The 15467-nt window shown below is 40.8% G+C and overlaps 1 protein-coding gene across 1 annotated transcript in view; it reads left to right on the forward strand.

The window, feature by feature from the left end:
* Positions 1-15467, forward strand: part of TMC2 (transmembrane channel like 2) — a 78465-nt gene that overhangs the window by 13153 nt on the left and 49845 nt on the right. The window contains exons 3-8 of the mRNA XM_036760508.1: positions 1119-1464; positions 4585-4737; positions 6235-6325; positions 10252-10333; positions 10493-10599; positions 14414-14512. Of these exons, the coding sequence (XP_036616403.1) occupies positions 1119-1464; positions 4585-4737; positions 6235-6325; positions 10252-10333; positions 10493-10599; positions 14414-14512 (878 nt within the window). The remainder of the gene's footprint in view (positions 1-1118; positions 1465-4584; positions 4738-6234; positions 6326-10251; positions 10334-10492; positions 10600-14413; positions 14513-15467) is intronic.

Here is a 15467-nt window from a genome sequence, read left to right on the forward strand (position 1 = left end):
GAGGCTGGGGGTGAGAGGAGGAGAGGCCACATAGTAAAAAACAGCATTGATTTCATAATTCTGTCTAGGGTCAGGACTAGGAAAGAAACTTCACTGAGTAAGATTTGCATTGTGGCCCCAAGCACACACTGGGGATATACAATGCGAGTACTTCTGAACTACAGTTGATGTAGAATCAGACAGCTCTGAAGAATCTATCCCATTACCAGGCTTCATGAGGGCCCATTCCAAATGAACAGAATATTGAGTAACTTTGGCCTTAGGCCACATCTATATCACCAGTGACCCCCACCCCTAGTGCTTGAAAAATAGTTTTATTGTTAGTCCCTTCTCCTTGAAGGTATTCTCATTCCCATTTTTGGAGTTGGGCAGTGGGATGGAGACACATTTGGAGCAGATAGGTAACTTAGAGGTTGTCTAGTCCAACCCCATCATTTTACAGATGAGGGACAGAGGCCAAGGGAGATTGATGTCATATAGATAAGTGGCAAAGCCAGGATTTGAATTCAGGTCTTTGGATTCCAATTCTGTTCTCTGTAGTACATAGAATGACACTAAAACATGTTGCCTCCCAGAAGTTAGAGGCATTGGAAGTAATATATGAACTCACATCTCCATATGGAGACCAGATGGTTGAAGGAAGCCTGGCTTTTAAGGAACGATATTTTGTCAACCCATGAAAAAGCCTGAGCACATGATCATCCCCCTCACAAGGGCTACAGGGAGGAAAATAAGTAACATTGATCTGCTGAATCACTTACTTAGTCTGAACTATTCCTCACCCTGAGCAAGTAGTTATGGGAGTGACTGACTGGTGTAACTTGCCCAGGGTGTCTAGATGGATTTGGATCTTTTGCTTTGGGTTCATGATTTTCTTGGCTTTTCAATAAATAAGGTTTCAGTGACTCAAAGCTTTCTAATAATAACAATAAGAATGTGTTACTTGCTACCACACAGGTAAAAAAAAAGTCACTGTGGCCCTCAGGACCTCTTTTATCTTCTCTTTTCCAATTTCATCAGAGGAAATTGGAGAACTCTGCCCCCTGGGATGAGTGGATTCCTCATCCCAGAATCTGGGGTGATCTGATGCCTTCTTTGTCCTCTTCTATACTGTGCAGATTTGGTGGATGGGAAGAGATCCTCCAGAAAGCCAAGCCCAAAGGCAGAGGCCACACGAAGCAAGTCACAGTCTCCCTCCAATAGGAAGAAGAGAACCCATGACAGCAAAAGGGAAGAAAAAGAAGGAGGCAGTAGAGAAATCAAGGTGAGGACTCCGTACAGGAAGAAAGATGTCCGGAGGAAACAACGGGAAGTGTTTGGGGAAGAAGAGTGGAGCAAAGCAGGGAAATCTTGTAATGGGAAGAGGAAGAGGAACCAGAAACTTTCCCACAAGGAACAGAAAGAAGCCAAAAATAAAGAAAAGCAAATTCAGAGGAAGAAAGATAAGCAGCTGAAGAAACACAGGTAGGGTATATTACCTCCAAAATTTACCTCATCCAAGGAAGGGAATTCTTATCCTGGGATCATGGACCTCTAAAAACTTGGTGGATAGATTACAGGGGTTCATGAATTCAAGTGGGAAAAAAATTACACTTTTATTTTTGCCAGCCTTTGGTTTTCTTTGTCCTCTTGTGTATTTTATCTTATGCATTTAAAAACATCCTTCTGAGAAAGGGTCTATAACCTTTACCAAGCTGCCAGTGGGGTCTATGGCACAAAAATAGTGAAGAACCCCTGCTTTAGAAGGACCCCCTCCCCCTTCTGACTTGGAGATGTTGATGAGGCATATTGAGACTTATCCAGCCTCAAGGAATCTATTCCTTCTCTCTCCTCTTTTGGACTACTTGCCTCAGCTATATCCTAGGCAGAATACAGAAGGAAACAGAAGATGAAATTCTATTGTGTCAAACTGATGGTTGTTAGCAGCTCTGAGAAGCTTAGGGGGAAAGTAGATAAAACTAATGGTCAAACTAGTCTGTGGGTTTCATCCATTCATTCTCTCCCCACCCCCAATTAGCATGTAGAACCATGCCAACACTTAACTTATTCAGGATCAATGGATCTTGAGCCAGAAGGGATAATCTCTTCCAATCTTCTTATTTTACAGGCTGGAGCCCAGAGAGGCTTGGTATTTTGCCCAAGATCACACAGATCAGGATGGTAGGTTAAGGTCATAGATTTAGAGCTGGAAAGAACCTAGACACAATTTAGTTCAACCTCACTTTTACAAGTGATTATGTTTAGGGAGAAAAACCCAGGGATTCAGGAATCTCAGAACTAAAGTTCCCAGGACTAGAGTTCCCAGACAGGGTCATTGAGGGGATGTACCCCTCAAGGACCTGAGTACTGAAGAAGGTTGTGGCTATCCAGAATGAATTCACAATCTCAAGCATTCTTTAAGTCAAGGTAGCAAAAATTTATTATGCTTTACAGAAGGCAAGAGTTCTTAGGGAACCTGGCTTAAAGAGGTGCAGGGAAAGTTTATATATGAGATTTGGGAGTGAAACATGTCAATGAGATTTGGGAGTGAAACATGTTTTGGGGTGGGACTAGGGGGTGGTTAAGGGGTGGTCAGTTCTTAAAGAAACATGCACTTTTTGTGTCTACTGTGCAGGCATATTACCCAAAGTTCACTGGGAAATAGCCCAGGGTGGGGGGAAGCTACTAGGAGGAGTGGTTTTGACTGTGAAACATCATTAAGTTAACTATTGGTCAGGGCTGACTGGGAATATCTAGGTGGCTCTCATCAAATGTCTTGTTAGACAAAATAAATGTTAGAGAGTATACATTTGACTATGTCTAGGATACATATCAGTAAGGTTAGTAAGTAGTAAACATGGTCATGACCCAGTGCACAGCCAATTATCAGTACATAAGGAGTCAGTCTATAAATAGGCACAGCTGCCTACTGTGAAAGGAGTAGAGATAAATGTGTTGCTTGGGCATGCTGCCCTTGAGCTAGAGAGACAGTATTTTGAGGCTAGGGAGAGATGTGATTTTAGAACTGGATGTGGTTTTAGGATTGGGGTTCAGGCCCAGGCACCCAAGCACCCCATCAATCATACTGAGGACCTGGGCAGTTAAGTGACTGGTTACCTAATTAATGTCTCAGAAATAGGGTTCAAACCCAGTTGTTCTCCCAGTACCTTTCCTGCTACAGGAAATAATTCTTAATGACTAGACTTATCCAAAAGCAGAAGGTTGCTGATGTTCACCCTGTCCCCCAAATAATTAACATGCATTTATTTCGCGTATATTTTATGTTTATTGAAAAGCAGTATGGTAGAGAGAGCTAGCTTTTGAGCCAGGAAGATATGGTTCAAATTCCACCTCTGATACATTGGGGCAGATAGGTGGTACAGTAGATAGGCTGAGATTAGAGTCAGGAAGACCTGAGTTCAACTCTGGATTCTGACACTTACTGGCTATATGACCTTGGGTGAGTCACTTAACCTCTGCTGGCCTCTGTCTCCTCATCCATAAAATCAGGAAAATAATATCACCATTTCCCAGGGTTGTTGTGAGGATCAAATAAGATACTAATTGTAAAGTGATTAGCACAGTGCCTGGCACGTAGTAAATGCTATATCAGTGTTAGCTATCATTACATTAGCTGTGTGACCCTAAAAAGGTCACCTACCCTCTCAGTGCTTTGGAAAAGTCTCCTAAAGTATGAATTGCTTAGGTAGTGCACACCTGCATTGGTGGAGAGAGTTTCATCATCCAGGCTTTGCCAATATCAATAAAGTCACAGATCCAGTGCCTGTCCCTATAATGTGTGCACGTTGTCCCCGATAAAATGCATGCTGTCAAGAACAGGGACAGTTCCATTTTTGTCTACGTGTCCCCATTAGCTAGCAGACTACCTGGCACATAGATGTCACCTAAAAACCTTGTCCAGCAATTTGTGGGTAGCAGATTCACTCTGCTTGGAAGCTGAAAGCAGACGCTGGATGGTCACTTAGCAGCAGGACTGTCTGGATGATCTTTTCTCAGGGATCAGTTGGACTTAATGGCTTCTGAGATTCTTTCCAACTCTAAGATGCTGCGACTCTGGGCTCAATCGCCCTGCCAAACCCGATGCCAAAGAACCCAAATAGATCCTAAGTAATACAGGGCAATGGGTTGTTATGGGATCTGGAGGGAATCCTGCCCTTCCTTCCCAATCTAGCATTGCTAGGCAGCAGCGATGGGGCACAGGGAGTACAGATGATCTGGAGAACATGACACAGTGGGTAGAACACTGACCTTGGAGTCAGGAGACATGGATTCAGATCTCACTTCTTAACTGTACGATTTGGGCAAGTCCCACAGAATCTCAGTCTGCTTCAGTTTAACTCTCACTGCCTCAGTTTCTTCATCTGCAAAATGAGGACAGTGAAACTTGCACCCCTTCTTCACAGGGGGGCTGTTTGTAAACATTGAAGTCCTACTGAATCTAAGCCTGATGTGATTATTATGGTTAGCTCTTTTATTTCTTAAGCACTTCAGGTTCCTCAGAGTCTGAACAACACCATAAAACAAAAGGCCCACGGTTGGAGGTTTTTTTTTAATTCTCCTCTCTATCTGGAACTCCTCCCCTAGCTCTTCTCCATCAGTTTCCAACTCCTCAGATGAAGAGTCCATTGCAGAGGAAGAAATGGCCCGCATCATGGAACAGGTGGAAGAGAAAAAGAAGGTCATAGCCACCATCCGGAATAAGCCTTGGCCGATGGTGAAAAAATTAGAAGTGCTCAGGTAACGCAGGGTCAATCCTCTTTCTGCTTGGGCCCCTTCTCCCCTCTCCCACCAACTCCCTGCCAGGAGCCACCAAAGTCAGAAGGAATTAAATGGCTCTGAAGCTGGCTGTGCGTGAGGGTTCTGAGAGGAATCCCAAGGCTCTTGAGCCATCCTGGGGATGAGCCCAAGCCCTCCTCTGGGAGGGAGACACTAGCTCCTTGTTCTTTATGCTCCAGCCCAAAGGCGCCTCTGAAGCTGCCCAGGAAGACCTAGAGTTCAAATCTGCCTCAAATGCTTATCAGCTGTGTGGCTCTGGGCAAGTCATTTAACCTCTGATACTTAGTTTCCTCATCTATAAAATGCAGGTGATAATAATAGCTCCCACCTCACAGGGTTGTTGTGGAGATTCAATGAGATAACATATGCAAAGGTGTGCTGGAGAGCTGATGGTTAAATTTGGGGGGTAAATCTGTAATCCCTACAAATCAGGGCTTGATTTATTATTGTGTTGATTGTCTAGACTTAAGAAAGTGTTCATGCAGATCAACGTTAAAAGTGTATACATACTTTGCCCTCCTCCACAGTCCAGTTGTTAAACGCCTACCCCTGTACTGCTATATAAATACTGCTTGAGCTCATGTGTGTAGTAAAAGGGTCAAGGACTCAAGTCATCACTAAGAGTAGAGGTCTTGTGACTGAAGGCTGATGATGATAATGATGATGGTGATAATGATGGTGGTGGTGGTGGTGATGGTGGTAGTGGTGGTGGTGGAGGCTAGGTGGCACAGTGGACAGAGTGTGAGACTGAAGTCAGGAAGACTTGAGTTCAAATGTGACCTCAGACACTTACTAGCTATGTGACCCTGGACAAGTCACTTCACCTTGCTTGCCTCAGTTTCATTATCTGTAAAAGGAGATGGAGAAGAAAATAGCAACCCACTCCAGTATCTCTGCCAAGAAAACCCCTAATGGGGTTATGAACAGTTAGACATGACTGAAACAACTAAACAAAAATATTATTATTATAAAAGGCATTAACTTGGCACTTTAAAGTTTGCAAAGTATGATCTCATTTCAGCCTATCAAGGCCTTTACCTTTGGCTCATTTGAAGTGGCACAAAATGCCACCTTTGTGCCACAAATGAAGGCACAAAAAGAGAAATATTCACCCCTATGTTAAAAAGACCTTGGTTTCCATATCACCTTTGCTGTCTAAAGGGGTGTGTGCGTGCATGTGTGTGTGTGTGTGTGTGTGTCTGTGTGTGTGTGTGGGTGTGGGTGTGTGTGGCCTAAATTTGCAATATTTTCCAGCTTGACCTTCATGGATGTATGTGCATACCCTCAAATGCCCTATTGGAGAATATTTAATAGATGGGCTGGTTCCTATCTTTTTCACTTAACACATGCACAGATATTGAAGCCATGTTGTTATTATGAAGCCACCTGCATACCTTCATAAGCCTGTTTCTTTTACGTGTGGTTTTTAATTAAGCACCTGCCCTATTTTTTGACTAGGGAAGCCCAAGCTTTTGTAGAGAAGTTTGAAGGAGCATTAGGAAAGGGAAAAGGCAAGAAATTCTACGCCTATAAAATGATGATGAATAAGGTATGTGCTACACCAATGAGAGATCAAGGGGAAGGGGGTAGTTTGGGTTCTGGGTCGGTCTTGTCTTTTTTCAATCATAATGACGACTCCATTGTGAAGAGCTTATGTTCAAAGGTATTAGGGAAGCCCATTATCAATACAAAATCTCAAATCCATATAAACGCTTTCTCAGCTGGTAATGACAGTGATCTGCAGCATGCTGATGCCATGTGCTGACACAGAGTGATAATGCCTGAGCTCAGAATCACACAATGAGTTGATGACAGAGGTGGGAAATAGATCCAGGCTCCCTCGTCCTGCTTCCATGCTCTGTCAATTTCTTTCCCCTATTCTGCCCAGGCCAGTCCTGTTAAGGTGATCCTATATAGAACTTATTTTTTCTCTGACTCATTGCTGGAAAATGATGTTACTTGAAGAAATGAAGAGTTCTTCCACTCCAGCTATGATCTGGGGAGAGGAAGGGAATTAAATCCTATAGGCAAGGGATTCCTAATCATTTCTTTATGCTGATGTTTCAAAGTCTCACTTGGGCCTCCTGACTTGACTGTGTCCCTTGTCCTATCTCATACCTAGCTGTGTAGAATTAACAGTGAATTTGATAAGGCCTACTATAATTATTTTGGGCAGCTAGGTGGCAGAGTGGATATAGTCCTTGTCCTAGAGTCAGGAAGACCTGAGTTCAAATTTGACCTTAGATACTCTGTGACCCTGGTCAAGTCATTTAACCCTATTTGCCTCAGTTTCCTCATCTCTAAAAAAAAGAAAAGAAAGGAAATGAGCTGGAGAAGGAAGTGGCAAAGAACTCTAATATCTCTGCTGAGAAAACCCCGAATGGGGTACAAAAGAGTAGAAACAACTGAAATGACCAAACAAGAAATAATTTTTTGCATGGAACTTGTTTCCTTATGCTATTCCTGTAGGTAGCTGAGCTGCAGTAAACAGAAAGGCATCCTCTGAGTCCAGAAAACCTTGGTTCAAGCCCCATCTGGGACATATATCTCAGTTTCCCCAGGAAATTCTCTAAGGCTATAAGAGGTACTACCAATTGCAGATCTGCATTGATTGAAATAGTTGCCTCACTAAAAGGATCCCTACACCAATTAAACCAAGGGTCAAACCAAAGAATAACCATAACAATTCCCACTCATATACATACTGTACCTGGATTTGTTACTTCTGTTTTCATGGTGAGATCTTTAAGACACAAAAAGATCAAGGGAAAAGAACAAGGAACATGCTCAAAGTCTTTTGGATTTATGGTCTGCTGTGTTGAATTAAGCATATTCTTGAAACCTATGTTAATAGTCGGGGTAATGTTTGGCTTTGGGATATGGACTTAAATTTGTGCTCTAATCTTTTCTAATAGTATTGAATTCAGTCAGTAAGTGAGCCAGAAATGGAGATGCCACTATAAAAAAATTACTGCCACTTTTTACCAAATACAAGACACAGTAATAGTAAATGATCAGGAATAATCATCCAATATCAATGCAAATGTCTGCAAATGATCTTTAAGGAGAATGTAATTTGGGTCAAGAATTCAACACACTTCCAGGCCGCAGCGAATAAGCGGCCAAAGAATATGCAATGATAATTTCAAAAAGAATAAATATAAACTGCTAATAATCACTTGAAAAAGCATTCATCCTCATTAACGATCAAAAAGATATGAATTAAAACAACTTTAAAGTACTACCTCCTAACCAGCAAGTTGGACAAATTAAAAGCAATGAAATCAAGAAAGTCAAAGCCAGAGATGTGGAGAAATATCACTGGTAGAATTGTTAACATGTAAAACCTTTGGGGAGAATAATCTGGCAGCACACGGGAAAAAGCTACAGAACTAATCATTTGCTCTGACCTAACACTTCCATTATGGAAAAGCATAGCAGCATTATTGCAACTGCCAAAATCCTGGAGTCAACTTTGCGTCCAACAATAGAGAAATAATTAAGTAAATTGTGCTGGTGATGACAACAACAACTAACAATAATAATGAATAACTATCTAGTGCCTTAGAGCTCTTTACAACTATTATCTCAGTTTATCCTCACAACAACTCTGGAAGGAAGGCACTTTTGTTATCCTCACCTTACAGATGAGGAAACTGAGGCAGACAGGGTCAAGTGACCTGCCCAGGGTCACACAGCCAGTAAAGCTCTGAGATTGAATTTGAACTCAGCTCTTCCTGACTTCAGGTTCAGCATATTCCCCCACTGCGCCACCTAGCTGTAGTGGTACATTAATATAATGCAATGCTATAAAATGTAATTAGGACCAACAAGTAAAAGAATATACAGAAATCTTTTTTTAAAAATTATGCTGGTTAGTTTTGCAGAACTTTTTCTTCTTTTTTCTATATTTTTAATAAGAAATTCCTCTGTGGAAGAAAGAGTAGGGAAGGGTATGCTGGGAAATGTAATTAATGTTAAAACAAAAGTTATCAATAAAATTTATTTTTAAAAGAAATTATCCAAAGCGAAAATAGCAGAATCAGAAGTACAAAGTTCACAAAACTACCACCACCTAAAATAAATGTAAATTATAAGAAATGGACAAAGCATCCTGGTGGAGACTTAGAGGGAGAGACTGAAAAGTTCTTAGTATATTTTATGCATTATGACCATAAATGTACTAGGCAAATTTAATTAGTTTTATTGATAATCAATGTCAACTTTGTATAATAAATCATCTACATTTTTAAAGCAGGAATTGCTCGTTTATTGAAAATAATTTAACACCTCTAGTGCCTTAGACATAAAAACATTTTATGTCCTTTTTAATTGGATTAAAAAAAATAAATTCAACGCACATTAACTAGACTCTTAGCATGTGTGAGGCGATATACTCGGCACTAAGTGCACCAAAAAATAAAAAAGAATATATTCTCTGCTTTTATGGATCATATAATCTAGGAAGTTGGCCTTGAGTCTTGACAAATAAGGAAGATAATAAAGATAAAAGGTTAGAATAACTCAGAGGGGGAAACACTGCCATCTGCAGTGCTAGAGGAGCCTTATTTAGCCACAGGTTTATTCTCTCAGCCCATCAGCATCTTTGTCTGATAACAAAACTCAAACAGATTTTATTGATGTGAATGCTCTCTCCAGTGGTACAGATTGCAGCCCATCCATGCCTTCCCATTCTCCTGTCCATGGCTTCCCATAAGTTCACTGAAGGGGATCCGCCCAATTCACCAGGGACCTCCCTCACTTAATTCACATTTCTATATCACCCTAAGGTTTACAAATTACTTCTCCCACAATATTCCCGAAGTAAGGCACTCAGGTACCATGATCACCATTTTACAGATGAGAAAGTTGAGGATCAGCTACAACTAGCAACTATTACACAATTAGTAAGTGTCACAGGCAGATTTGAACCTGAGTCTCTTCCAACTGTAAGTCAGGCACTCTTTTCATTGCACCATCCTGCCTTTTTGATCCCTGTTTTTTTCCACTCGGTTTGAGGTCCCAGAATTATAAGATTTCAATTACGTTACAATAAGTTCTCTAAAGCTGTATTTGTACTGTCCACATCTACTATTTTCTAAGATAGGATTGTGTTCTCCTAGGACAATGCTTGGTACACAGTAGGTGCTTAATAAATGCTTATTGACTTGACAACTAACAAAGCACTCAGTAGATTTGGCAAGTGGATATGTTGCTACTATCACACTTTTCATTATTTTTGCCCTTGCTTCTCAATTGTTTTACAAGTGAATGGGGTGGGGACAAGGTTTTGCTTGTCACCAACCTAAGCACTATTCCTCCCTCTACGGATGGTCCTGCCACAGTTGCAAAGTGCTGGACCAAGATGACACCAACTGGCCAATGCCCCCAAATGGCCATTCCTCACCTTCTCAGTCAGCCTTCTTCCCCCTGCTGCTTTAACAAGGATGCTACAATTCAACTGTTTTCTTTCAGAAATGGATCAAATTTAAGCGGGATTTTGACAATTTCAAGACTCAGTGTATTCCATGGGAAATGAAGATCAAAGAGATTGAAAGCAAGTATTCCTTGGGCTGTTTTACTCAGACTGACAAATGTTCAGCCATGCAAGAGTTTGGGTGGTGGGTGTGTTTGGTGTTCTGGTCTGCTTCCCGCACAGACAATGGGATTTCCATTCACCCTCAGACTCAGATGCCTTTCTTTTCCCTCATCCCAGGTCACTTTGGTTCTTCAGTCGCCTCCTATTTCATTTTCCTCCGGTGGATGTATGGAGTGAATCTAGTGCTTTTTGGTTTGATTTTTGGGCTGGTCATAATCCCAGAGGTAAGAATAGAATCCTTTTTACTTCTGAATAGTGACCTAACTTTTGTAGGGGGGAAAGAGCAATGTGCTCCAGGACAATAGATGAGTTTGAATGCTCACTCTGCCACGTTAAACCCCTATGTCCTTAAGCAGATCATTTAACCTCCCCAACCCTCAGCTTGGTCATCTGTAAAATAGGGACCCCAAATAGCCAATATGCTTTTAAGTGCCTACTATCTGCAGCCACTACCAGATAACATTGTTTTAAGGAAAGCCCTTAGGAAATCTATTATTCTTCTCATCATGTTGCATTTACCAAGTGCTTTCTATTTGTAAGATAACTTACAGTCATTTAAAATGTCACCCTCACAATAGCCCTGTGCCCTGAGTTAGTCAATAGAATGGACAAGACTAAACTCCACGTGCTTCCAACTTAAGAAGTGTTCTCCTGAGGTCAGATTTCACTTTTTTAAGTACCATAAGATTCAGGCTTAGAAGAAATCTTAAATATCATATAACCCAATACCATAACCCCATTTTATGGATGAGGAAACTGAGGCCCAGAAAGCTAAGGAATTTGTCCAAAGCTATGTAGATGAAGGTAGTAACAATAACAATAATGTTTATGTAGCACTTTTAAAAAAGTGTTTATTAGGTAACAGGATTTAAACCCTGATTTCCTAATTCCAAATTCAACTATTCCTCAACTATCAACAAATCTTTATTGAGTTTCTATGATACATGGAGGAATATAATCTAGAGAGCAGGGACAGTTGTGTCTTTGTGTTTTCAGTCCATGGCATGCTGTAGGTGCTTAATAAATACTTGATTAATTGAATTGAAAAGAATATGCAGGCTATCATACTGTGATCACAGGCAAGCCAAAACTTCTGACAGCCTCTGTTTCCTCATCTGTTAAATGGGGATGACACTTGTGTTCTTCACCCCAGAGGGTAGCTGTGAAGTTCAAATGAGACAAAGTGGGGAAAGTATTTGGGAAGTCTTAAGGCAATATTTAATTGTTAGCTGTCATTATCGTTCACATCTATTGCCTCGTTCAGTTCAGCCTTTACAACACACCTGAGAGGCGCCTGAAGCAAGTAATATTGTTCTCAATCTATGGGTGAAGAAAACAAGGCAAAAATAATTAAATGACTTGCCCTTAGCCTCCTGTCTCTGGAACCTGGGCTCTTTCCACTAGAGAACCAAGTCCATTAAATGCAGTACACATCTACAATTAGCTTTCTCTGCTTATGCTTCCAACAGTGCCTAGTGCATCCAAAGGCCTTCTTTGAAAGGGCTACAGGATGACACAGTTTCTACACGTAATATTTTCTGCCTGGTTTACCAATCAGCCTTACAATAGCTGACCAATAATCATTCCGTTACAAATGGCTCAATGAGCACATCGGACCTAATTCTGCTTTTCATCACCACCTTTGGGACACTTTGCTGTTCAGCCATTCATCATGGAATTCAAAACCCTCAATACAATGCAAATTAAAATGGATGAGTTAGAAGTGGCTGCCAGTGTGTTATAATAACCGCAGACTACAATGCAAGCTCCATTATTTATAAATCCTTTATTCTGAACTATACATTAGCTATGAAGCCTGCTTACAAATACCTTATTAACTTAGCATGACTCCTCTTTGGCAAGCCTTAAAATCAAATGTAACAATTCAATTGAATGCTCCATATATTTATTAAAAGAGATCATTTCCTGACTCAGAGGTAGGGTGATTTAAAACAAGGATATAGTAAATAGAGAACTAGCTTCAGAAGCAGGAAGCTTTGGATTCAAGCCCCATCTCTGACACATATTGGCTGTGTGACCCTGGAGAGGTCCCATGAGCCCTCGTTGCCTTCAGGCAACACTCTAAGACTTGACAACAAATGTGCAAAACAATTGTCAGTTTCCTTTGGTAGATGTAGTTCTCTATGCAATGGAACCATGAAGGCTAAAAGTAAATAAAGACTTACGGTATTAAAAAAAAATAAAAACCTGTGATTTTGCATTTATGAATGTTAATACTTAGCTTGAAGTCTCCAAAGCAGAGAATAAGAAAGATTAAACTCATTCAGTGCATGTGTATTTTCACATCACAGGGGATACTAAGAAATCCCCGGGTAGCTAAAAGGATTTAATTGACTAATCCACTGCAATCCCATCCTATGAGCATTCATCAAGCTACAGGCCAAATCCAGGCCTGGGGATACAAATCAAGAGAAGAAACAGTCTCTGCCTTCAAGGAGTTTACATTCTACTTGAAAATAGGAAACAATTTAGGCACCAAGGAGAAAAGCAAGAATTCATTAAAATCTAATGACATATAAGATTTTCTGCACAATCTCTATTCACATCCTGACTTGGAGGGGCTTAGAAGTGAAAGGGATATAAAAGGATTCTCCTGCACAGAAAGAAATTAGGAGCTGAAGAGCTCAGAGAAGTCACCCAAGTCAAATGGAGGGGTCAAAAGCACAGCTAAGACATTAAGAACTTGCTGACTTCTCAGAAAAAGGGGGATGTATAAGTCATTGCCTCCAAGGATAATGGTGTAATTGATCTATTCATGAGACTATCCATCTTATAGGAGCCTTCTCAAAATGAGATTCAGAGCTCCCTAGAGAGATACACTTCACCAGACACAATCTTTCCAACATGCCAATAGCATACAGGGGTCCTTAACCCCCACATCCCAGATGCCTGAAATTCTGCTTTTAAAGACACATGCTTTAGGATGTACAAAGCTTTTTGATCTGCACTGATGATGCAAATATGGGCAGTCCACACATACACACACACACACACACATTGTATAAATATTTCATTTTTAAATGAGTTGTTAGAACTTTGAAAGTATTTTCCAATAGAAGCAATACTCTACAAGGGGGGTTAGTTTCCAGAACACCCCACAAAAGCCTATTTAATCTGTAACATAACTGATATACTGCTAACAGTGATATTTCATACATTTATAGTCTCTCTAGTCTACCTGCTTCATTTTACAGGTCAAGGCCACATCAAATGTCTTACCCAAGGTCACATAGATTATAAGCATCAGAAGCTGAATTTGAATCCTATTTGTAAGCTGGGGGCTTCATGTATTTCCAGAAGGGGTGACACCTTACAACCCTTTATCAGTGAACACCTCAGCTGATTAGAAAGTAGAAAATAAGGCTCAGGGATAGTTTGCCCAGAATAAGGATTTGGAAAGAAACACAGGTATTAGGAGAAGTAAAAGATATTGTACAGGTAGAAGGATTCCAAAGCACAGTTAACCTACTTCACCATCTCCCCCGGATTTGTATAGCAATATTAATATGGCTATAGGTAAATTGTTCATCCTGGTTAAACCAATGTGTGACTCTCTTCAAAGGGGAAAAAATCCTCAAACTTATATATTGGAAACCAAAATCACTCAGATCCTCAGAGTAATTTTCTGTAAATCACTGTCATTTTGTAATACAAAAGTGCTATCACGCTGTGGTAATCTCCTGCACAACAGTATTTGAAAATTCAACTAACAGTGGAACTCAATCTACTACAGAGATGCTGATAATTTTATGAAAGCCAGTATCGTTGGAAGAAGACACCATTCTGAGTATCTCCCTGCTCCTTCTTTCTACAAATAAATTACCTGAGTTTACTTGGAGAGATTTTACTGAGACTCATCAGCAAATTCAGTAAGCAAGAAAATAGCGGAAAATGCAAGTGCCCTGCTTGAACACAGTAGAAGCTATGGAGAGAGGCCCATGCATATGTGGAGAGGGATAAAGAGACAGAGAAATACATGGTCAGTGAAATCAAAATGTTGATCGTTCTTTCAACCAGGTTTTAATGGGGATGCCCTATGGAAGCATACCTAGGAAAACTGTACCCCGAGCTGAGGAAGAGAAAGCTATGGATTTTTCAGTTCTTTGGGATTTTGAGGTATGTATAAACTCCCTCCCCAGACACCATTTTTGACTATCTGACACACTAAAGCAGGGTATAACTTCTTCACAAAGTCTCCATTTTCTAATAATGATGGGGAGTGGTCAATGATTTTTGTAAAGATGTTCAAAATCAAGCATTAGGTCATTGAAAAGCATGGGGTCTAAACAGATAGCTCCATCTCAGACTTGAAAAATTGGGATGAAAAAAATACAGCATGCATGAGCAGGGACTCAGGGGGGAATCTAGTACTTTCTAAATAACCATTAGAAGATGGAAAATGGACCCTAGAAGTCATCTCTATATTCTGTACTTCTCTACCCTGACATCACTTTAGAGTCTTGGGCATCCTTTATTCCTCCTTGCCTCTCTAATGGAAAGAAGAGGCTGTTTATAAGCTAGTGATTGATGGGGAGCCAAATGCCGCAAATCCAATGGCAATTTACCAGATCTGACCCAGAAGACTCCAAATGACAATCGGACACTTGCCAGGTCAATTCTTAGCTATTCCCAAGGATTCTAATCATCATTCAACAAGCCTAGGGTCCTAGTTGGTCCATAGCCCCCAAGGTCACCTCCAAACCCAAGGGGAAAAACTCAGATCCTGAAGGGGGGAATTGGTGGAGAAGAGGAGAGGTGAGAAGACAGGATGGGATGGAATGTCTGACAATAACCCAGCATCCTTAAGGTTTTGGCATAGGGGCTAAATAGAGTTGCTCCAAAGCCTTTGGGGATCACTTCAATTCCCCCAAGGGAACCTCAATCGGTATAGGTAGCAAAGATTGCAGAATGCCATGAGGAAATCCTTTCCAAACCCAGGATGTTTCTCTCACAAACTGACAATAGGAGAGGATGATTAACTGCCAGCTAATATATCTTTCTTGCTTCCCCCACCCTCTCCAAGGTACCACTAAATTAAAGGATCCTACTAGAGCCAAAGTAATCTAATACA

This window comes from Trichosurus vulpecula, chromosome 5 (assembly GCF_011100635.1).
Source record: "Trichosurus vulpecula isolate mTriVul1 chromosome 5, mTriVul1.pri, whole genome shotgun sequence".
Classification (NCBI taxonomy): domain Eukaryota; kingdom Metazoa; phylum Chordata; class Mammalia; order Diprotodontia; family Phalangeridae; genus Trichosurus; species Trichosurus vulpecula.